The sequence below is a fragment of the Meles meles genome, chromosome 18 (assembly GCF_922984935.1).
Source record: "Meles meles chromosome 18, mMelMel3.1 paternal haplotype, whole genome shotgun sequence".
Taxonomy (NCBI): Eukaryota; Metazoa; Chordata; class Mammalia; order Carnivora; family Mustelidae; genus Meles; species Meles meles.
Window position 1 is genome coordinate 37,200,872 of NC_060083.1, and position 24,565 is coordinate 37,225,436.

Sequence of the window (24,565 nt, forward strand, 5' to 3'; positions counted from 1 at the left end):
CTGCTTTCCCAAAGGCAGCTGAAGGGTGGGAGCCTGCACACCCAGGACTGAGGGCGTGGCCAGGCTTGACTGACTTGAATGTGAACCACCCCACAGGAGCCCCCTGGCAATGTGAGCCAGTGTTGGCAGGCGGAAGAGAAGGAGCGAGGGCCGCAGCTTGGGGACTGAAGACTGCCTCAGACTTACTCTTGACCGGAACCTCCAAATATCTGGGGTGGGTCTATCTGCCACCCTCACTATTTGTAGGTTTTCCTAATAACTAAATGGGACATAAGACTCTCTCTAATCCAGCCTGTAGAAAATGCTGCGTCCTGAACCAGAACATGTTTTTTTCCAAGGGCAAACAAAAAAAGCGAAACTTAATACTTGTAATTTTTAATGCTAATCATTGGGGAGGCCATGTGAAAAAAAATCTTGGCAAATAATTTAGAAACCTAATGCCTTAGTTGCTAACTCCAAAATTATACAAGCTGAGAGAGGAGCAGACTGTTGTTCTAATTGAAGCCTTTCTTTAAACCTTAGAACCATTATGAAGCTAAAATCCTCTATATTGATCTATAACTGCTACCTGAAGGTACAGCAGCTGGCTTAAGGAGAGGAGTGGAGTTTTACTGGTATAAAACACTGGAAAGTGTTTCATGTAAAAGAAACACACACACACACACACACACACACACACACACACACACACACACACGATGGGGCAGAGTTGAAAGTCCACTGGACAAAAAGCAGAAAATCCAGGGAAAGCATCTTCTACTGAGTTGTATGGATTTGGATAATATATTTCTCTTCTGTGTTTCAGCTGTTACAGTATGTTACTTGGTAACAACAGAAAGTAGGATGGGGATGCTAAGTTGTTCCAGGTCATCTAGAGGACACAGGTGTCAGCTGACCTGAGATACACTCAGCTTGCAGCCACCCAAGACAAGCCTTGCGTCTAAGCTCTGTTACTCATTGAACTTGCTACCTACGGATCTGGATCTGGAACGCTCTGCCTCTTCAGTCTTCCCTTGCCCTCTGTGTACAGGGACCAGTTTGCAAACCAATAAAGGTACACAAATGATTAGGAAGGCTGGAGTCAAATTCTAACTCTCCCTCTGCTTCCGCCTATATTTGAACTTAGGCACATCATTTAATTAGGCCCTCATCTTCTCACCGGAAAATTAAAGGGTGAGATCAGGTCTGAAATTTTATTAATGTGCACTTGAAATGGACCGTAAAACATCTACCATCAAATTTGTGACAAAACGCAAGAAAGCGTGGAGCTATTTACATGAACAAACAAATAAACCTATTCAGTTTTTCAGCAATCATTTAGAAGTTTCCTCCTACTTCTTCACTGCAAACAAGTCTTCCATTTATAAGAGCTCAAGTTCAGGAGATTGGATGTTTAAGAGAAATGGACTGGGATGAAAAGACAAAAAGTATAGCATGGCTTTCATGGACTTCCAAAATGATGCCTGAATCATTGGCCAACATGCTGTGAAGTTAGTGTGTTATCATTTCCTAGTTACTGTTCATCTGCCAAAACTTAAATACCAAATAAGGTATAACATTTGATAGGAATAAAATGTCTGCTATCTCCTTTGAAAAAAATAAAATTCCCTCGTGTTGGTCACAAATTATAGAGTGGATGAGAAGAAATCCTGTTTCAACCTGGGTGGCTCAATGGATTAAGCCTCTGCCTCCGGCTCAGGTTATGATCTCAGGGTCCTGGGATCGAGCCCCGAGTAGGGCTCTCTGCTCAGGGGGGAGCCTGCTTCCCCCCCACCGCCCCCGCCTGTCTCTCTGCCTATTTGTGATCTCTGTCTGTCAAATAAATAAATAAAATCTTTTTTTAAAAAAAAGAAAAATAAAATATAATGTACATGGGTGGGAATGAACCTATTACCCAGTCTGATGTCAAAGAGTGGGAAATAAGCCATTGCCCTGGTGATAGATGCCATTTCAACACTTTCACATTCTCTGTTCAGAGAAGTGAACTGCCTCCACTCAAATACATTAACATCTCCTCTTGACTGACTCATTTACAGAGATAAAGGTCCCATGCCCTTGTCTTGAGCTCACTGTTGAAAAGTAGACAGTATATGACTGAGTGGTGCTGAAAGGTGTCAAGCTTTTCTTTTTGCAATTACCTCTGGAGAGGATCCATTGATCTACACTTGGCACTTTTCATGTGACCCAAATCCACACCCTAATCCCTAGAACCATGGATATGTCACCTTACATGGCAAAAGGGATTCTTCAGATGCCATTAAGTGAAGGGTTTTGAGATGGAGAGACTAAGCAGGGATCATCTAGGTGGGCCCAGTGTAACCATAGGGGGCCTTACAAGGAAAACAGGGAATAAAGATGGAAACAAAAGTCAGAGTAAAGCCTTTGCTGAAAAGGATCCAAGAGCCCAGGAATGTAAATGACCTCTCAAAACTGGGAAAGTCAAGGGGCGCCTGGGTGGCTCAGTGGGTTAAAGCCTCTGCCTACGGCTCAGGTCATGATCCCAGGGTGCTGGGATCGAGCCCCACATTGGGCTCTCCACTCAGCGGGGGGCCTGCTTCCTCCTCTCTCTCTCTGCCTGCCTCTCTGCCTCCCTCAAATACATAAATAAAGTCTCTTAAAAAAATTAAAAAAAAAACTGGGAAAGTCAAGGAATGGGAGTTTTGTCCTTGAACCTCCAGAAAGACCACTGTCTTGCAGATGCCTTGAAAACAGCCCGGTCAGATTCATTTCAGACTTCTGACCTCCAGAGCTACAGGGTAGAGTTTGTTCTAAGCCAGGAAATTTATAATTTACCACAGCAACAGCAAGAAACTCATACACCACTTGATGGCCTCAACCTGCATGCCGGATAGTGGAGTCCTAGTCCCCCTTTTGAGGTCCCCAACTAACTCTTAAGGAATCCGTGAAGGGATAACTCATCTGTGCTCACAAACCACGTCATCACTAAGGTCTCCACCATTGCCCCCTTCTTCCTTCCACGTAGCTCTCTGTTCTGCCAGTGGGTGCCCTTGGCATCACTGGCCAGCACTCTCTTCAGTTTGGGGTACCACCAAGAGCTTGCTTCTGCTACCATCTCCATATTGGTTTTGGAATGGCTGCCTCAGAGCCCAGGTCGGCACAGAAATTTTCTCACACTCTGTTAAAATGTTCATTGGTAGTCATCTGAAGAGACAGCAGACAGGAAAAACATTCAGGGACTAACTTTTAAATGGTTGCTGGGTGTGATTGCTCTCAGATAACAGAATGACACGCCCATCTTACTAGTTTCCCTCACAGTATGTTCCTGCCTTCCTCTAAGTTTTTCTCTCCGCCTAGGTCATAGCCTCCGTCTCAGTGGCAGGATGGCACTTCCCATCACCATGGAGCACGCTCCTGAATGGACAGACTCCTTTGCCTCTCATCCTGGCTCTGAAAAGAAGTATTTCTTGATCAGCTCACTGTAAGACTCACCTCCCAAATTTTCATTTCTGCTCCAAGGTCCTCCTCTCTCCAGGAATCACTGAATGGATGATTTCTACTACCTTCGAGGGAACATTCCCTGCTTAATACTAGGGGCGGATTTATTTCCAAGAGGATAATGATTTTATAACATCCTATTCCAATACCTGTAAAACAGATAAAGACACAGATACAACATCAGAGCCCCTTCTTTACACAGCTTCCAAACTAAAGAGAGAACAACTCTTTAAGTATTTAATTCTTCTCAAAGTCTGAGAAATTTAGTAGTAAGTAGCATTTCACAAAGAACAACAACCGTGCGCTGAGGTTAAGTTCTCCAAGCCTAGCCCAGCCATGGTGTATTAAATACATCTATTTGTGATTATTTATGATTACAGTCTCTGTTTTATATTTGTAAAAGTAAAATCATCCATTTGAAGGCATAGCATTGAGATGTAGTTGAGCAAAAAAAAATTGACCATGTTGAAAGTGCAGTCTGATAACTTTTGACATATATATACATCCCATAAGCCAACAATACAATTAAGATACTGAATAGATCCATTAACTCTAAAAAGTTTCTTTGTGGTCCTTTGTAACTTCTCCTTCCTTGGCCCTCTCTACTCTTTCATCTCCCTAAGACAACCACTCTGCTTTCTGAATTAGATATGGCAAGGAGACTCATGAAATAGGGAGCCCACTGTGCCTGAACACAGGTGCAGCGAGAGAGATGGGCTTGCTTTGGCTCCTAATACAGATGTCCAGGCTCTGGGGAATGTTCCTTAATGGATGTCAAGCTTGCACAAATTTTACCAAAGAAGCCGCTCTTCTTTCTATGGGGTTGACCAAAAGAGGAAGTAGAAAGAGAATCCAGAGGATTGCAATATTGGCTTTTTCTGGGGAGAACTGTAATCTCCTGCTTTCTATGGGAAACTGGAATTGGCCCCCTGGTGAGACTCAGCAGAGACTTTCTAGCAAATGTGCAGCATACTTGCCCTGAATTGGTAGGGGAGAGCTGTAGGGTAGGACAGAGCCAAAAGATGAAAGCAGATATTGGGTAGAGAGATTCTTTGTTGTTATCAAGATATGGGTATGAGCTCATTAAAACAGGGAAAAAACTTGTTATGAATTAATATTTTCCAATTATTTTTTCATTTCTTTTGTTTGTTTTGTAGACTAAAAAACTAAACATTTCAATAAGGAGTGAAGACAGCAGTTTCCTACTTAGTACATGCTTTTTCTGAGTTATCTTCTGGGTTAACGTGGAGCTTTTCTTAAGAAAACATACAGGTTAAGCCTAGCAATGACTCAAGAAAAAAAATTTCTTTTTCTAAAAAATGAGAATATTGAAACTAAGCATTGAGGAACTGTTGTGTTCTGTGCTGTCTTCCAAGTGCCGAGAACAGAATTGGCAGTTAGCAGGCTTTCAGGTTCTTTCATTAGAAATGCCTTTGATTATCCCTAATTCCCAGTGATCTTGTCTTCCTCTCAATTCAACCGCAGTTAAGTTCTAAACTGCGTAAGATACCATTACATTCCACCCTGCCTCAGTTTAAAGACTTCTGCTTTACCTAAACGGACTTCTGCTTTACCTAAATGGACTTCTGCTTTACCTAAATACAAAATAACTTCCCCAAGATAATACTTTTCGTTTTGCAGAGCATGAAGGGAGATGATGTGGAATGTCCACTGAGTTTGAAATGCCTGGCTCTCATCTCTACACTACCAGTTAATAACCGTGACACCCTGGGCTAATAACTAGTCTGGGGCTCTGTTTCATCATCTGTAAAATGGAAGTAATAATATTTCTCTCATCTATAATAATGATAATTGAGATAATTCACATAAAGGATTTGGCAATGCATGACGTATAGCAAAGAACTGGTGCATGCCACTATTTTTACTTAAATACTATCATATGGATTGTTTTTTTTTTTTTTTCTGGAAGGACTTGGTGGCAGAGAACAGATTAAATATTCGGTGAGAGTGCAGAAGGTCAGTGCACAAGTTGAAAAGGGGAATATTAAGTAAGTATTATTTTACTGGCATTGGCTCTTAAGGCAAAATGTAGAAAGAAAAAAATGGTCTGTAAGCATTTTGAAAGAGAGGATTATGGATTTTTCAATTACAAAACTCCAGCCTCTTGCTACAGTGCTTGCCACATATAAGGTGTTTGCATAATGTATGCATAATTCATTAATAAATAAATGGGTCTTGGTATAAAAGTCCCGGCACCCTGCCTCTGCTTCCAGAGAGAGCGCTCCTGGCAACAAACTCCACTCCCTAGTGCAGAAGGGTCGGTCACTCTCCATGTTTCCAAATCCTGGCTAGGGTGGGATTTCTTCATTTTTAGAAAACTGCTTTTTCTTTCTCTTTAAAAAACCCCTCTCCAACTGTCGACTTTCAAAGCGCAGAGACCAACACCCCCCCCCCCCATATATTTCCCAAATGGGCTAATTCTCACTATCTTAGATTCTTTAAATGTTCTGAGGTCTCAGTGACTTCCCTGCTGAGAGCCTCGGAACTCCCCGCCTAAGAATCTTGGACTTTCTTCATCTGGGCCTAGATTTTTTCAGGTGCTGACCACTTGGGAGTCCTTGGCCACACCTCCCGGTTAAAGCAAGTCCTCCAGGTGGTTCTTCTTCCCAATCCCCAGGGGCATCAGGACTACGCAGCTCCCCAAGCCGGCCCAACCCAGGATGCTTAGGCTGGTTGGCTCGGCACCCCTCCTCCCCCGTTCCCCGCCACCTCCACCCCCACCCCCGCCACTCTGCAAAAAGATCCGCCAGACTCCTTGGGCATCTGGAGTCCGTTCAGGAAGCCTGGGAGGGAGCGCCGCAGTGTTACTACTCCTTGGGCTCCAACCCTGCCCCACCAGATGCCACACAGCCTGGAAGCCTCACTAATTTGTGTGCGGATGTACGGTACCCTCCCTCTTTCTCCCTTTCCACTTATCCACCCTTGCTGCGGTTATTAGCCCGAGATTCGCACTGAAATGGATGCTAAACACCAGAAATAAAAAAAAGTGTAAAAAACCCCCCGCCGGTTACGTGTGTATTTGTGTTTGTTGTGTGTGTCCATCCGCGCTTGTGCAAAATCTCCAAACGTCACAGTTTGCAATCCGGACAAGCGCGCCGAGAAATCCGAGATCTTTCCAGGGATTCCCCCTCCCTTGCCCTTCTCTTCTTCAGCACTCCCAAAGAGGTAGGTCTGGGGCTTTCTCAAAACGGTGCTGCGGCGACCGAGGCAATGCAAATATGCCACGATCTGTCTCGTCTTCTCTCGCTCCCAGCCCTCTTCTCGGGCGAACAGTCCCGAGCGCAGGGTTTCCTCCCAATTCCCCCCGCATCTGCATTCCGAGCCGCTGCCGGGGAGCTCGTCCTTCCCCGGGTCGCGGCGAGCCGTTCTGCGCACCCGCGGCCTCCTGCCTGGGCCTGGGCCTCCGCCACCGCGGTGGGTGGTGCTCACACCGCCCCCACCTTCCCCCGGGGCCTCCGAGAGCCGCGCGCTGGGCGTGTGCGCGCGCGCGCGCGGGTTTGGTTGGGGACTCTCCTTCGGTGGAAGCTGCTGAGTGTCGCTGGGGGAGAGTATTCTGGAGCCCCGCAAAAGCCTCCAAAGCACTCGAGCTTCCCGAAAGAAAACCAGAATAAAAGACCGAAACGAAGGGAAGCCCGCTCCGGTGAAGCCCGGGTTTCCAGTAGTCTCGGATCCGCCCGGAGCTGAGCAGAGGCGCAGTTGGCAGCGGCCACTGCTCGCGCCCTGACTTGGAAAGACGGTTTTTCCCCCCTTCGGGGAGGAGGGAGGTGAGGGACTCTCGGGCGAGAGTTGCACCTGGTCTAGGAACGTGCAGAGAGAACTCTGGGGTAAGTAGTGTTCTGGCACGGGAGGGGAAAGGGGGAAGGGGGGGGCAGGAGAGGGACGAGAGGGAGAGGGCAGGGAATGAATTATGCAAAAAAAATAAAAAAAAAATAAAAAAATAAAATCCCCACTATTCTGCAGCAGAGGGAGAGCGCATCACAGCGCCCCAGCTGAGTCCCGCCCGGGTCTCCCGCGCCCAAGCGGCTGGCGCGAAGTTCTTTCCAGTCTTTCCAAGGAGATGAGAAACTCCCCAATCCTGGAGGGCAACCGAGCGGCGGGGACCCAGGCGTCTCCGCGCTGGCCCGCAGCTCCGACGCCCAACCCTTGCCTTCTGGCCGCGCTGAGCCTCAGCTCCCCAGCCCGGCGTCTTGCCTCCGCCCCCCCGGGCGCCGGGCGGCGGGGCGGCGGGGCTGCCGCGGAGGCTGGCAGCGGCGGGGACGCTCACCTGGCCGGGCCGCCCCCTCCTCCCCCTCCTCTCGCCCCCACCTGCCCTCCTCCTCCCCTCCGAATCCGGCAGCGCCGGGCTCCGTAGGCGAGGAAATAACGACCCCTGCAGTTGCATTGCGGAAAATCGCGGCGGCGGCGGCGGCGGCGGCGGCTCTAGTTGCGGGCGATGGAAGCGAGGCAACTGGGGGTTCCGGGGAGCCCAGGAAAATAGCAGAGGAACGGGAAGCGCGCGCACGACGTGGGGAGCCCGTGGGCCCCAGACGCGCCCCGGTCCCAGGCTCCCCGCCTTCCGCGCTCTGCGCCCTGGACGCGCCGCCCGAGCCGGGTTCAGAGGCGGCGGGCTGAGCGCGGACTTGGGGAGCAGGGAGGGTCGGCGGAGGCTGCCGGCGGTTTCGGGCAATAATTCCTGCCTCTCTTTCTCTGTCTCCCCTGTCTGCGGTGTCGTCTCGTCCCCCCGCCCCCCTGAAGCAGGAGGAGAGCGGCCCCGGAGCGCGGCACAGCCTCTGACCATGCCCCGGTGAGGGGGGCGGACTTCGAGGGCAACTTGTCGCGGACTACCTGGGCTTAGCCAGCGAGCTGCGAGCGCCGGGGCCCCGGAACTGTGCGGCGCGGCCCGGCGGGGGGCTATCGTCTATGTCTTCTTGGGGCGCCAGGCGGATCGGGGTCTCGTTTTTGCAGGAAGAGCCCGGCGCTGGTGGCTTCAGGTGGCTGCCGCCGCCGCTGCTAGTGCTGTTTCCGCCTCTCGTGCGAGGAGCAGAGACCGGCGATCGGGGAGACCTCCGGAGCAGCGAGACGTCGGACATGTGTCAGCACATCTGGGGCGCACATCCGTCGAGCCCGAGGGGAGATTTGCCGGAACAATTCAAACTGCGATATTGATCTTGGGGGTGACTGTCCCTGGCCGGCTGTCGGGTGGGAGTGCGAGTGTGCGCTCGCTCGCAAGTGTGTGCGTGTTTGTATGTGTGTGTGCCGTGTCGGGCTCCCCCCTTCCCCCCCTGTTTTCCCGTCGAGTGATGCACTTGGAATGAGAATCAGAGGATGGAAATAGTCTGGGAGGTGCTTTTTCTTCTTCAAGCCAATTTCATCGTCTGCATATCAGGTATGGGACGCGCTGGAGTCACTGGCGGGTTTGGGTTACCTTGTGCTGTTTGGAATGTGTGGGGTTTTATTGTGTATATAGACTGTCAAGTAGCCTCCCGGGGTAGGAGGGGAAGGGGGTGGTGGCAGAGACCCTTGCAGCTCTTTGGGTTTGCTGCCTTCGGAATTGAAAAACCTTCTAAGCCCAAGGGTGTGGGTGTGTGTGTGTGTGTGTGTGTGTGTGCGCGCGCCCGCCCGCGCGCCTGTGTCTGTGTGTCTGTTTGTGTGTGGTGTGGTTAGTATCTGTATGGAGTCCTGGAACATAGAAGCACTGAGGGATAAGAAAGAAAAGACAGATAGATCAGTGTTGATTTTCAACTGCTTTCCTGGTTGAGAACTCTGGCCCCGAAATCTGAGCCTTGGCAGCCCCCACCCCCATCCCCTGGTTTTCAAAGTTCCCAAACTCGGTGGTTCCTGGCTGGCAAAATGGACGCAGAGCCCTGCCCTAGTATCTAGGCACTTTCGAGAGACTGCGGGAGGATGCGGGACTATAGAGTGCCACCAGCAGGGACCGGAGGGATGTGGAGGTCCTCCATGCCTTCCCCAAGCACATCAGGACTGGTCATGATGGTCTGAAGCATGCTAGCACGCCCAGCTCCACAAGTAAAGGCAACATCTGCCTGCAACAACACAGTATCGTAAATACCACTCTGGATTGTAGCCTGTCGGATTCCCGGTGGCCAGGATGTGCTACCCCAGACTCACTGACCTCAGGCTACTCCCAGCAGTCTGTGGTTTCAGGAGTGATGAGGTGAATGGGGTAGGGCTTGTACCTGCGTAAGCCTGTGTGTCTGTGTGTTGGAGGGGATTCTGATATCCAAGCAGCGTCTTTGTTGGTGCAGGGAGTTGGTGGTGTGGAGGGGAGCCATGAGAAAAAACCCCAGGATCAGCAGTATTCCCCAGTTCTGTTCAGTGCCTCTTCCCACTGATAGTGTCCCTTGGATTTCACCTCCCACCTGTCATTAAAGCGGCTAGGGTAGGACCCATTTGCAGGGCACCCCTGTGCCTGCATTACCTCTGCATAATTGGGGACTCAGCCAACTTCCCATAAAGTCACCAGAAGAGGAGAGCAGAAATGTTGCCCCTGTGAACAGACCCATAGCAGGATTGAGGTGGAGGGCCCTGTTTCCCGCATCTTCCTTCAGCCCAGCCAGTCCCTACCTCCTAACCCAGACCTGGTTTTGAGTGTTAAAAATCCTTGTCTGTGCTTACCCTGGGCCTAGTTCCAAATAACACTGTTCAGTTTCAACTTTCTCCTCTTAGAGCAGGAATAGGGAATCTTCTATTCAAAATCATTCTCTTTGGTGCTTGGCCACCCAACTAAAAATTTTGCCTCTGTAATACTTTTGGAAGACAATAAAAAGTGCCTGCGACCACCCCAAATCCTCTATGGGACTTGTTTTACCCCATCCCACATCAAAGAGGAAAAATTCCCAGGTGACTTATAAGGGTTGATACCAGTCATATGACCAGGCGTGGGTAGCATCTTACAAGAGCACATTTTAAACGTTTCTTTTCTACAACTCTCTCAAACTGTCTCTCTTGTTCCGTAATATTTCAGTAATTAGAAAATAGCCTTTTCCTGCCTCTCTCCACCATCGTAAGTAATTCATAAAGCAGCCAAGCCAGCTGAGTCCATTTAGGGTTAACAAAATGTTCGTGTTCACTGAAGCTCTGGATCCCCCAAACTCCCTTCTCCCCAGCTCCTACCCTGCATTTGGCCAGGCCATCACAGGGGAACTCTCAGAGACAGGGTCCGTTCTGAGCCTCCAAAAGAGAACTTAAGGGGCTTCTTATCACAGCTCTACTTGATTTGGTGTCTCTGTAACCAACTTCTATAAATACCAGTATTAGGAGGGGCTTATTTCCAACCCAGAAGAGGTGCTGTGAAGTATGTGGCCGTTCACATGTATTTACTAAATAGTCATCATTGCTCTGTAATAAGGGGGTAAAGGTGTAAGCAAAATTGCTAGCTATTAGCCAAACACAGAAAACTAGGTTAGCGTTCCAAATGTCTAGTTAGGCCGGAGCATTGGTGGTATAGTGGTTAGCATAGCTGCCTTCCAAATGTCTAGTTAGGCTCTGCATTAATTTATTAATTAATTATGCTTTGTGAAGACACTTAGGCAGAATTGCGACATTGTGTACTCTTCATTTACACTTCCGTGAACTTAATTTTCAAAGGCTGTTCTTTCTCCACAGCCAAGGTGGTTTCCCTCCCCAAACAACTGCCCATTCGGTGATTTCCATGTACTAATTCTGATTAACAATATAATTATGATTCACAGTTGCCATGATTTAGGGACTTTTTTTTTTTTCCCTCCCCTCTAGCAGCCTTAAGAGGTATAGTTATGCAGGGCACTAAGGTTGAATAATTGTGGCTCAGGGACAGTTTAGTGGGTCTTTCATTTCTGTTTCCATGATTTGCAGTTTTAATTTACTCAACGACTGAGCTTTACCAAAAGGAACATAACCCTGCGATCCTAGACTCTACTAAATCTTAAATTAAAAAAAAAAAAAATTAAAAAAACAAAGCACCTCTCTCCCATCCTGGGGTGAATTATCCTACCCAGTAAATGGGTACTAATTCTTCCTGAGTTACCAAGCCTCAGTGATTGATTGATTCATTACTAGAAAAGGTCAGCAAAGCAGTCTGCAGTGTAAACATTTTGCAGAAGGAAAATTTTGGTGGTAGATCTGGCCTCTAGTGACTGAATTTCACTTGGTAGCCTTGGCTTTCGGAAACACTCTGGTGCTTTGTTGCTCTGTGTTTTGTTAAGCAAAGATTCCCACCCTTAGCTCTCCCCATTCTGCCAATTAAGTGTCCCTGAAGCATTTTCTCTCAGGGTCTGTGTGGATATATTTCTTAAAATACAGAGCCCTGGGCTTGGTATGTTTGATGGCTCTGCACTCCTCATTTGGTCGTGATGAAGCTGTCAGCAAATGGGATTGGGGGAGGAGGGGGTTCTCCTTGATCAGCCTTAACCAGCTGCTGAGGCTGGAGCATGTGCCTTCCATTTGCACGATCATATCCATGTTGGCTACTGGAGGCCAGCACAGCTAGGTTTAAGAGGGAATATCATGATCTGGGAGGTCTTCTGTTCCCCATCAGACTCAGATATCATTTTGCCAAAAGTGTAAGGCAGTCAAGATCTGTGAAGAAGAGAGAAGGAGACAGAGAGCGGGAAAGAAAGAGAGAGAGAGAGAGAGGGAGAGGAGAATGAGGATGATTTTTTCCTGTGCTAGCTAGAGCACCATTCCATTCTTACAAAAGCAGCTCGGATCAGCGAGAATGAATGCTTAGCAGCGCCGGGAGAGAATTTCCTGGCCCAGAGACAGCTGTCTGATTTCATTTCCACAACACATCCTACTTGCCTCTATGTAACTTTACTTCTTTGTGAGTTTATTCATCATAATAACAGCAATAGTAATTAAAACGATGTGGTGCTTTCATCAATATTACATAACATGGCACATATTTTCATTCATCTCTTCTTAGAGTTTGTAGGGTAATTTTATAGACAAGGCCGCCAAAGCCTACAGCAGTTTCGCGGCCAGGATTAGCATCCAGGTCTCAGTCAGAATTCAGGATGGCACTTATTTTTCTGGCTCAGGATTTCTTTTAAATATTTTATTCGGTATATATATATTTATTTCTTTATTGGGATGTCTCTGAGTTGAAAGAACGAATTGCGTTAAATGGATGCAAGTCTTAGTTTGGAAGTGGAAGCTTGGGGTGATTGCTGTTCTGTCCTGGACATAAGGTAGCATTTGAGTTGTATATGACTGTCAGGCAAATGGTTGAGACTGTTACCCGGGTTTACCGCCAGCCCCTTGGGATCAGCCATCCCTATAAGCAAGGAATATTTCCTATGCTCTTTTCCTAATTGGGAAATTGGAAAATAAAATGGTTTCCCTTCAGTGTCTCTACATTTAGAGAGGGGGTAATAGTCCCTACCCCACAGCTTTGAGACATGGATTAAATGAGATAATGCGTTCAGTGATTTTTTTCACTTGGCCCAATATCTGAGGCAGAGAAAGCTTGCAATAATATAATTTTTTTCCTACAAATCAGGCACTGCACAGGTTTTTTGAGGCTGTGACAGAACAGAGCCTTTACCTTCCTCACTTTATAGTGTTTAAAAGCAAAAAGAAAATCACGAGCAAGCGCATTTTTTAACATTGAGCATTTTCCTCCTACTTTCAAGGACGGCTTCGCCTAACGACTTTGAACTATCTCTTAATTTTCTTTCTCGTATCAATGAAACTGGTAGCATTGGGCTTTGGTGCCTATTATGAGTAAAACTCACTTTATCTCTCTGAGCCCCGTACTGAGGTGAGGCTTGGAACGTTTAATACATCACCTGGGAACGACGTCGTACTTAATACCCAGGGGAGCAACAGAATTTTCCTCCTTCTGCTGGTAAATGATCACTCTGTATAAACCCAGCTTTCAAGTGCCAAGATGGCAAACTATATAGACTATCAATATGACTTGAAAGAGAACATTCCATTAAATACAGAAAGAGCCCCCATCCCCACAAAGACTATTTATCTGATGATCTCATTGGTTTCTTTTTCTTCTTTCTTTTTTTTTTTTTTTAAGATTTTTCATTTATTTGACAGACAGAGATCACAAGTAGGCAGAGAGGCGGGGTGGGGGGGGACGAGGAAGCAGGCTCCCTGCTGAACAGAGAGCCCGATGCTGGGCTCCATCCCAGGACCCTGAGATCATGACCTGAGCCAACAACAGAGGCTTAACCCACTGAGCCTCCTAGGTGCCCCTCATTGGTTTGTTTAAATCCAGTTTGCTGTGTGATGTCATAGAGCCCAGTCACTAACAGATCCCATCATCAGAGATGGGACTTTCTTGTCCGAGAGACAAGAGTCTTTCTGAGTAATAAAAAGCCCTGGGGAAAAGGAGAGATGTCAAGGTGGAGAATCAGTTTCTTGGGTGGGGAGGAAAGGAGGTTGGATGGCCATCCTAGGCCATCAAAGGCCAGCCTTTGATTATTGATTAATTGATTATTGATTGATTATTGATTAAGCATTATATCTTTGGGCCTGGGGTTTAGGTCAGGAAGAGATCCAGGCATCATAAATATCTATGGTGGTGGGGCGCCTGGGTGGCTCAGTGGGTTAAGCCTCTGCCTTCGCCTCAGGTCATGATCTTGGGGTCCTGGGATCGAGCCCTGCTTCGGGCTCTCTGCTTAGTGGGGAGCCTGCTTCCCCACCTCTCTCTCTGCCTACTTGTGATCTCTGTCTGTAAAATAAATAAATGAAATCTTTAAAAAAAAAAATCTATGGTGGCAGGCCTTCATAGAAGGAGTATGGAACTTGGAAGACCCACCCTGCAGTCATAGTCTTCCTTAATTACCTCTTTGGGGGATTCTTTCAGACGCTTTGAGTCTCGGTTTCCTCCTCTGTAAAATGAAAACGATCACTTCTCTCCCCAGTCCAAAGGATTGTGGAGGGAACAACAGAGGGAGATCCTGAGTGTTCTTTGGGTTGCTCAAATGTAAAGCGTTTGTGTCTTACTGTACTGTTGAATGATCTGCACTTAAGGTAGAGTTATGAAAGCAACGTTGAGATACATACACATAATGCAGAGTGCTATAAAATCATGTGAATAATGAGTGCTTAATCGTTAAGATATGACAGCAGAGTTGTGATGCACAAAGTTATTGTGATATGAAATAACAAGACTAATTAGTCTGTTTTCATAAAGGACATACACGGATTAGTCTTATTTCATAAAGGACATACATGCCACCGAAGAGAGAAGTCCAGATATGAAGGGAAAGGAGGATATTGGCTAGATGTTGGAGGTTTAGAAGGAAGAGATGGAGGGACTCCATCATCCAAAGGAGAGGAATAGGAATGAGTGATGTACAGGGAAGACAGTCCCAGTTGGAATAAAAGTTCCCTTTAGGATGCTAGAAAGTTGGGATGAGCCCATGTTGGGAGCTGTTGAATTGAGGAAAAAACATGGAGTGTCTTCAGATATTTAATTTCTTGGTGATTTTTATTTTTTATTTTATTTTATTTTTTTAAAAAAGATTTTATTTATTTATTTGACAGAGAGAACACAAGTGGGCAAAGAGGCAGGCGGGGGGGGGGGGGGTAGCAGGCTCCCCGCTGAGCAGAGAGCCCGATGCGGGACCCTGAGTTCATGACCTGAGCCGAAGATAGAGGCTTAACCCCTGAGCCACCCAGGCACCCCGGTGATGTTTATTTTTTTAATTATGGATCTTTGCCTGCATTCAATGGACTGAACTTGGTTAAAATTTGTTTGAAATCCCACCATTTCTTTGGGTTTTAAATTCGTGTTGCAAGTTTCTAGCTACTGCTGTACTTTGCATAGTTTGTAGTTTGTAGTTTGGAATTGGAGATGGTTGAGTCTGGCGGACACTTCAGTTTTCTCATCTGTAAAATGGACACGATACTTACTTCCCAAGAATTTTGATCCTACAGGGTCATTGTAAGGAGCAGAACAATATTTGTAAAATGCTAACAGGGTGTCTGGTCTGGAATACATTTACCATGGACCAGATTACCCATATTGTAGGAGAGTAAGCATGGGCTTTGGAACCGAGATAGACCTGTACATAATATTCCTTGCTTTGGTATTTTCTCCCGCTATGTGGTCTTAGAGAAGTTGTTTAACTTCTCTGAGTCTCTGTAAAATCTGTAAAATGAGGAGTGGAAAAAATATACACAAGATCCTGCCGTGGCTCGTGACATGTAGTAGTGACTCAGCGAATGGCAGCCACCGCATGAAATCATCACCATCATTGTCATCGACAACTATCCTTGTTCTTGACACTTTGGACCTGTTCTTGTAAATTCCAGTGAATCATTCAGTCATTTCTTCATTGTTCAACAAAATAGCACTGTCGGGTAACTATGCGTCGGGGCTAAGAATCACGAACAACCTCTGATCCTCGATATTTCCAAGACAGGAGATAGAGGTGTGCACAAAGTGTTACAGGAGTGTGAAGAAGGAACATGTCGGTGGATACAAGTGGGGAAGGGAGGGGCGCCTGGGTGGCTCAGTGGGTTAAGCCTCTGCCTTCAGCTCAGGTCACAAATCCAGTCCCACATCTGGCTCCTTGCCCAGTGGGGAACCTGTTTCTCCCTCTGCCTGCCATTCCCCCTACTGTGTTCTTGCTCTCTCTCTCTGACAAATAAATAAATTCTTTAAAAAAAAAAAAAAAAGTGGGGATGGTAAAGGTTCCATAGAGGAACATTTGAATGAGGTTGAAAGAATACCTGAGAATTCAAAAGGACAGGAAAAAGAAAAAAAAAAAGACATATCTTGAGGCATGAATAGTAGGTTGATAGGAAGGAATGAGAAAAAACAAGGATTAGAAGTGCAGTGAGCTGGGCATAGGGAGGGGGTGGGCTGGAATTAAGGACTGTAGACAGGACTGGAAGAATAACCTGGGGCCAGTGGGCAGGGGTGAGTTAGCCAAGTTAAGAAGTTCAGACTTTTTCTTTTAGTTATGAGGAGTTAAAGTGGAGGTACGGAAAATGACATTAAAAAAAAAAAAGGTTTAGTGCAATTCTTTTTAAACTTTGATTCCAATAAGAAATAACTCAGAAACCCAATTCCTTGTCTTCTTGTTCAGCCTTTATTCTTGCTCACAACACCCATTTTAAAAAGAATGGTGTAATAGATCAATTAAGCCATTATGGAACATTCTGAGGGACTGTCGTCCTATCTGTTATGGACCTGATTTACCCTCATCTTTGAGATTTTCATGTGAAGCAAATGCCACCAATTTTGTACTTGAATAACAATGGAAATATTAATAGTAACGTCTTTACTGTTACAAGAAGGCTAAGGGAAGTGAAGCACTCCAAGCATGCTTTTGGGCCGTATGCGCCTAGTAGACGCACTAGGTGGCATGGGACAGATGCTTGAAGCCTCGTGAAGCACTTTGCATCCGTTTTGCTTATTCTGCTCTGCACTTGTCATTCCGATAGACGCCGCTCACTTGGGAGAATATACTCGTGGCCCACTAAATTATATACCCATTTTACCCTCTCGAGGGTCCCGTTACCAGAGATCAAGTGTAGAGACCTAAAGGAAATGTCTTCCCTTGTCCTCTTAATCACTCAGCATTTACGGAGGGGACACTATATGGAAGGTACTGGGCATCCAACAGGAGTGAGTCCGGCTCGGATCTTTCCCTCCAGGAATTCACAATCTAGTAAGAGAGCAATTTAAAAAATATTCGTAGCGACAGCAGAATCCAATAAGTATTGAGAAGGGACGTCTGACTCATTCTTGGAGGTGGGGGGTGGGAAGCAGTGTTAAAGGATGCTTGGGCTGAGTCTTGGAGAGATGGAGGATTTTTGCTGATTTGCTGATTGACTGGGAGGAGGGTGGTGGGGAGGGGCGATCACAGGAAAGAACATTTGCAAAGGCAGGACCATGAGAGGAGACCCAGGATGAATTTGGGGGACTGTCCAGAGGTCAACAAGGCAACCACTAGAGAGTGGGGTGTAGTAGATGAGGTTGAGATCTAGGAGGTTGGGGAGAGAGGACTGCAGTAACAGTAACACCTTACATCTAAAAACTGTCAACAGAAACCACCCTTGTGCCTCCCTGGGCAGGGAAGGCATCCTTTAAAGGCCCCAAGAAGTAGCTCTAGCTTACGTCTTTCTCTTCCCTGGGAATTGATGAGCCAGGGGTAAGGTTTTGGGCTAGGGCCCAGTAATGCTCCATTTGGCCCAGATCACTGGTGATTTTCCAGTGTCCCCTCTAGTGCCAGGTGGCTTCCCAGAAACTTTTGAGATAACCCAGATACACAGTACAGAATTTATCACCTTACTTAGTTTGTCCCCAGGTGTTCGGACCCTAGGAAAAAGCCAGAACTGCACTGGCTGAGCCCGGAGTTGGCAGTATGCCAATTACCTTCTTCTCTTTGTTAATCGAATCTTTTTGCAGTTTCATCTCATGTAACCCTAAACAAAACTTTAGAGGGTTTCCATCACACAGAGCCTGGGGTGGGGAGCTGCGAGTGGTAAGAAATGGTCCGGGATTGCCTTTATGACAAAGCTCTAATGGCTCTTTATTAGCTAGATTGGTCCGTGTAATGGGATAGCCAGTGTTCGGGTTTGATTACATTTGCATTAAGGTACCATCAGGATGACGGCAGAGAGATCGTCAGCGGCTGTGAAGGAGACAGCCTACAAATGCCTTTTCCTCCTCATCTGGGAGAGGTGTGACCTTTGTCACCAAAAATGCAGAATTAATCTTTAACTTGGTCCAATACTTCATACCCAGTGGCGAAAGGGGCTGGCGGTAGGAAATGAAGCCTGTGACTTTCAGGTGCGTTTTCCAGAGCCAAGTCCTGCTGGTTTCGGAACACATTTGGCAGCAATGCCAGAATTGGAATAAACACATTTACTGAAGGATATGAGTCAACATATCCCCTTCCGCTGCCCCCTCTTCCTACCGCACACGGCTACCTCTCACCCTCAAGGAAGACCATTGTGATGGCAGCACTTACCGAGGGAGACCGGCCATTCTTCCTCCGTGACGTTGGAATAATAATAAATACCTCACAGGATTCTTGAAGTGAACAACTAAAGTGTCATATCTATGGAAGGGCTCTGGTCCCCCCCACCCCTACTGTTCAATGTGTGGGTTCATTCATTCATCAAATGCTAACGAATGCGTCCTCTGAGGGAGGTGCTGGACCAGGCAATATGGTAAGCATGGCAGCCATGATCTTTACCCTTGTGGCATTTGGGTAGTAGATGATGCAGAAATACTGTGTGTTGTTTTTTTTTTTTCCCCCATTGCTCTGCCCAGTGCCTCGCATTTAGAAGACGCTCAATAAGGAATGAGTGAATCAGCACATACGTGAATAACAAAGAAAGGTTTAGTGGTTTCACGGGAGAATGGGAGACAAGCTCTGAGGCCAGGAGGGAGGAGAGATGAAGAAGATTTCTGCTAGCTGCCCTTTCCCTTCTACTGTGTGGGGTTCTTTGAGCACACAGAGAGTCCCAGAGGACTGGCATCTTCCCAGGGAGCGATATGTTCGATAGCTTTCTATTGCCTTCTCAGACTCAACTCCTGTCTGCATTTGACAAACCCAGTGTCGGTTGGGCGCACTTGTTTAAAATGTATTTTGGCTCCTTTGTGTTTGGTGATTCCATGCTATAAAACCTGAACCAGGAGGGCTGAGCATCAGCGGAGGCATTGCTGTTCCTCTTCCCGTGTCATCTCGTTCCTGTTAAAGGACATCGTTAGGATAGGGCATTTTCTTATTGGATTCTAGCTTGGGAGAAGCGGGTACTTGAGAAAGGTCACTGCCCTATAGCATTGCGGTAGAGTGCCTTAGGTAAAAAGCCCACCCACTCTTTAGTATGGACTCGGGGTCTTTTTTTTTTTTTTTTACATTTTTATTTATTTATTTGAGAGAGAGCGAGCACAAGAAGGCAGAGCAACAGACAGGGGGAAGCTGGCTTCCCGCCAAGCAGGGAGCCTGATACGGGGCTCGATCTCAGGACCCTGGGATCATGAACTGAGTTGAAGGCAGGCACTTAACAGACTGAGCCACCCAGGCTCCCTGGACTCTGGTTCTTAAGGTGTTTTCAGTCTTGTGTCTGAGAACTTGACTTCTCCATCTGGCCTTTGGTAACAGAGCTGTGGTGGTGCTCACTCATTCTTACCAGTGGGGAGACTCTGGGGCCTAGAAATGGAAGGAACATTAGTAATTCAAAATTCCCGGTTGTGTGTTCTGCTTATAATCTTCTAGCTGATCTCCACAGCTGTGGAGAAATGCTCAGTTGGATGGTTTGTTGTTGTTAGTTTGCTTATTAATGTAATCAAAGAAAAAAAAAGGGAAGCTTGCCCCCCAAAAAGGCCCCCACCTTTAACTTCCCCGTAGATACAGGGCGATTATACCAACAGTTAGAAAGTGGGGCGTCTGTGAGTAGTGTGTGTCTGTTGTACTGCCCGGGTGTGACTAGGAGTGCCACTGGATGGCCAACTCTTAGGAACACCGTGATGATCCCGGATCTAAGTCCCAGCCACTCAGCCCCTGCAGAATGAAATGTAAAGGAGGGAAGTCATGTTTTGCGTCTTTAACAACCTCCATCTCTGTTTTTCCACTGTGGTGAAGAAGTTCTTTGTGGCCTTTTAGCTTGTGTCTTTGAAGTGCTGTGTTGTAGCTAAATGAGTCTCCTATGCCTTTTAGTACACGAGGTGGTGTTACCCCCCCACCCCCACCCCCGGCCTTTGTTTTCCTCTCCTGCTCTCAGAACTGCAGAGAGAGATCGCAGCTTGACCAAGCCAGGTAAAGGCTTGTAATGTGCCCCTCCTCCAGGGAAGAGGTGTTGGACACATTAATGACTGAGAGTTGTACTGGTGCACTTGCTGTTCAGGCTGGAACTGTGTTCCAGGGAAATGCTCCTCCTTGGTCTGCGCTCTTTGCAAGCCGGGGGCCTTTAAATGTGGGTGTGTTTTGGCGCCACACACCAGAGCAAGGCTGGGAGTCACAGAGCTAGTTCATTTTAATGCCAACTCACAGTGTCAAAGGAAATGGAGGAAAACAGATTCCTTATAAACCAAATGTTTATTTACTGAAGTTTGCAGTTGCAATTCAACCTCAAATCTTTGCTCTTCGTTTTTTTTTAACTTTACATTGTATCTTTTTAAAAATTTTATTATTTTTTTTTACATTGTATTTTTTAAGTATTTCCCTGTTGCTTCCTAGTTACTTCAGCTTAAGAAATCCTGGACTTGGTGATAGCTAAACAGCAAAATCTTGGTGACATAACACAGTAGAAGCTTATTTCCTGCTCACATTGCTTGCTCATTGGTGTCAAGATGTGTGTGTGTGTGTGTGTGTGTGTGTGTGTAAGGTGTATAAGGGAGTGTGTGTAAGGTGTATAAGGGAGGGCATGGTAAGGAGGGGAGGGATAGAAGGGTAGGAATCTTGTCTTTGCAGTGACTTGGAAGTCTCAAGGCCCATGGAGGCTCTGCTGTCTTCAAGAGGGGCTTCTAGTGTTGTTCTAGGAGTCAATGGCAGCAGATGGGGAAAAGGCATATGGAGAAGGATCATGGGAGAGGTTTTATAGACCAAGCAGGAAAGCTGTGCCCATCACTTCTGGCCAGTCCCATGGCCACTTCTTATTTCAAAAGAGCTTGGGAATTGTCGGCTAGCCTCGTATTTACTTACAGAAGGAAAATGGTGTGGTGAACGATTAGTTGGCATCTGCCACCTTAATGCTCATGACTTTGTAATACTCCCATATAATTTATTCATTGAAAATAGCATAATTTGTAGTTATCCCTTTTCCCTGTTTTTGAGATCTGTGTTTCTAGTTTTTGCCATTTTTTTTTTTTTTTGGCTTTGGGGGTCCTATATATATATATATATATATATATATATATATATATATATATATATATATCTGTGACTCCCAGCCTTAAATATATATATATATATATATATATTTAAGTTCTTATTTAAATGCCAGTTAGTTAGCATACACTGTGATATTAATTTCAGGTGTACAATGTAGATAAGCGCACTCCTCAATCTCTATCCATCTCCCCCACCCCCCTGCAACCTCCCTTCTGGTAACTAACCATCAGTTTGTTCTCTATAGTCAAGAGTCTGTTTCTTAGTTTGCCTCTCTCTCTTTTTTTCCCCTTTGCTCATTTGTTTCTTAAATTCCACATATGAGTGAAATCATATGGTATTTGTGTTTCTCTGACCAATTTCTCTTAGCATAATCCTCTTCAGCTCTATCCATGTTGTTGCAAATGGCAAGATTTCATTCTTTTTGATGGCTGAGTGTATATATATATCACATCTTCTTTATGCATTCATCAGTCAATGGACACTTGGGCTGTTTCCATAATTTTGGCTGTTGGTAGATCACGTTGCTGTAAACATTTGGGTACATGTTGTCCTTTGGATTAGTATTCTTGTATTCTTGGGTAATGCTGGGTCAGAGGGTAGTTCTGTTTTTAAGTTTTTGGGGAATCTTCATACTGTTTTCCAGAGTGGCTGCACCAGTTTACATTCCCACCAACAGTGTAAGAGGGGTTCTGTTTTCTCCACATCCTTACTGACACTTGTTGTTTTCGTGTATTTTTTATTTTAGCCATTCTGACCGGTGTAAGATGGCATCTTACTGTGGTTTTGATTTGTATTTCCCTGATGATGAGTGGTGTAGAGCATCTTTTCATGTGTCTACCAGGCATCTGTATGTTTTCTTTGTAAAAATGTGTGTTCATGTCTTCTGCCCGTTTTTTAAAATTGGATTTGTTTTTTAAGTGTTGAGTTTTATAAGTTCTTTATATATTTTGGATACCACTCAGATATGTCATTTGCAAATATCTTCTTCCATCCCCTAGGTGGCCTTTCAGTTTTGTTGATTATTTCTTTTGCTGTGTAGAAGCTTTTTATTTTGACGAAGTCCCAATAGTTTATTTTTGCTTTTGTTTCCCTTGCCTCAGGAGACATATCTAGAAGGAAGTTACTATGGCTTATGTCAAAGAAGTATAGATATTTATTTCCATTGAACTATTTCTTTAAAAATTTCCCAGTATTGTGGTAGCTAGGTAAAACAGTGTGAAGTTTTTTGTTGTCTTACCACAATACATCCTTAGGAAATGCACAACCTGTTCATAGGTCTCTAGAAGTACCCCTGAATTCCTTGAGGAAGTAGACAAGTATGAAGAATAGTGATTAAATTTTCAAAGATCCTTTCAACAGTGACCCACCCCACAAACTACTAAACAAAAAGCAATTAGCCTAGTATTCAAAATGTTACTTTGCTTAATATGTTAGATCAGAGACAGGAGGCCTAGGTTAAGAACAAACAAATCGCTTTCCTAAATCCAGAATTTTGAGACTTCTTAAATATTGTTCTAAGAACACATTTCTAAAAATTACACAGAAGAGCAAATCAGGTGAATGGAAAAAAAAGATGAATGGGACGGAAGTCAGAAAACATGAGTGTTAGTGTTAGCTTTGCTCCTACCAGCTCTGTGGTCTGGGGGAAATCATTTTATTGGCCTGGGCCCCAGTTTTTTCCTTTTAAACAGGAGTATTGGGCTAGGTAATTTCTAGGTCCCTTTCCAACTTGGAAATTTTATCATATTAAGAAACTTTTACAGAAGGTTATCCAAGTTTGCTGTGATGCTAAACTTTTCCAGTTTGGGAAATGTTGAGGCAGCAAAATTAAATTTCACGAAGAATGTTCCTGACTGTGAGTGGCGAGGAGAGTGACCGATGACTTCCGAGATGGACAAGTATCAGCTAAGGTGTAGGATGAGAGAATAACCGAAACTATACTTGTAGAAAGATGACCTTGTGGTTCTCTAATAAGACCCTTGGAAAGAGTCAAGAAGTCATCATTGGCTGCTTCATCAAAGCACATCCTGAAAACCATGTGGACTCTGTATTGGAGTCTTAGAATTTCACCTCGGGTTTTGTGACCTCGGGAACTTACTTAAAATCTCTTATCCTTGGTGTCTTCTTTTGTAGTCTGGAAGTAATAGCATTTATCCTTGGAGTTAAGAGAGACTGAAATTTTAAAACGCAGTGAGTTGCTTAGCACATAGAATGCACTTGGTAAATGGTCTGTATTGTTATGGCTGAAGCTAAAAGAACAAAAAATGTTGGGCAAAAATAGGAAGGGATTTGGCAATATCATGTAAAACATGGGGATTAAATGAGCCAATTCATGTGAAAGTGTTTAGCACAGTGCCTGCACGTAACATATAATCAGTTGAGGTTGGTTGAATCTGATTCACCAGGGGAAGCTAAGATGTTTGGGGAATATTTTAAAGGTAATAAGAAAGAAGACAATCATGTCTTTTTCATAAAATGGTCTGCAGAGGCAATTTACTGTGTCTAGCCCACATTTTTTTAATAATTAGAAAATACATATATTTAATGCCACATTGTTTTCATTTTGCAATGAGGGTTTAGACTTATCAAGGTCTGTTATACAGGTATGTGATCTCATGGAATCCAGTAAATATTTGGCATTGAGACTGGTGGCATCAACAAAACCCTGAGTCAGGAACTTGCTCATAGTTTTTTCCAGCTTGATGCATGAGTAACTGTTGTCTCATTGGCCAGAGCAATAAAGAAATGAGGTATTAGGATCTCCTCCATTTATGATAGAAGATATAGTATTTACATGTTCTAGAACTACCCCTTGCTCATTTTTTACTGGAATTTGGTTACTCTATTTTCTTTTCATGATTCAGTCTCCCTAGCTTCCCCCACCACTAATTTATGCGTGTGGTAACCTTAACCATGTTTCTTTAACAAATTTGCAACATGAAACGATAGTTTTGATTTATGTTTTATGGCCACTTGAGAGAATGATTTTTTAAATGATAATTAAATGCTGAGCTATTTCTGGGATTGCGACATGGTTCCCTTTCAAATATATCTGATCTGAGAATTTCAGCAAAAGGCGTAAAAGAAAAAACCAACAAGAAATAGGACAGATGACAAATGCTGTATTGATGTTAAGTAAAGACAAGCAAACTGTGACCTAAGCGTATTTGTCTCGAGGGAGCCGGCTTGGGAGCTTTTCTGAGAGTTTGGTTTTTTTGCGGGTTTTTTTTTTTCTCCCCAATCACATTGGTAGAGGCTGGATTACAACTGAGGATGGGGAGATTAATGGCCTGTTG

General features: G+C 45.3%; 1 protein-coding gene across 1 annotated transcript in view; it reads left to right on the plus strand.

Moving 5' to 3' along the window:
- Positions 1-8,733: 8,733 nt before the first annotated feature.
- CA10 (carbonic anhydrase 10) overlaps positions 8,734-24,565 on the plus strand; it is a 501,647-nt gene continuing 485,815 nt past the window's right edge. Inside the window, exon 1 of the mRNA XM_045983884.1 lies at positions 8,734-8,842. Within this exon, the coding sequence (XP_045839840.1) occupies positions 8,782-8,842 (61 nt within the window). The 5' untranslated portion in view covers positions 8,734-8,781. The remainder of the gene's footprint in view (positions 8,843-24,565) is intronic.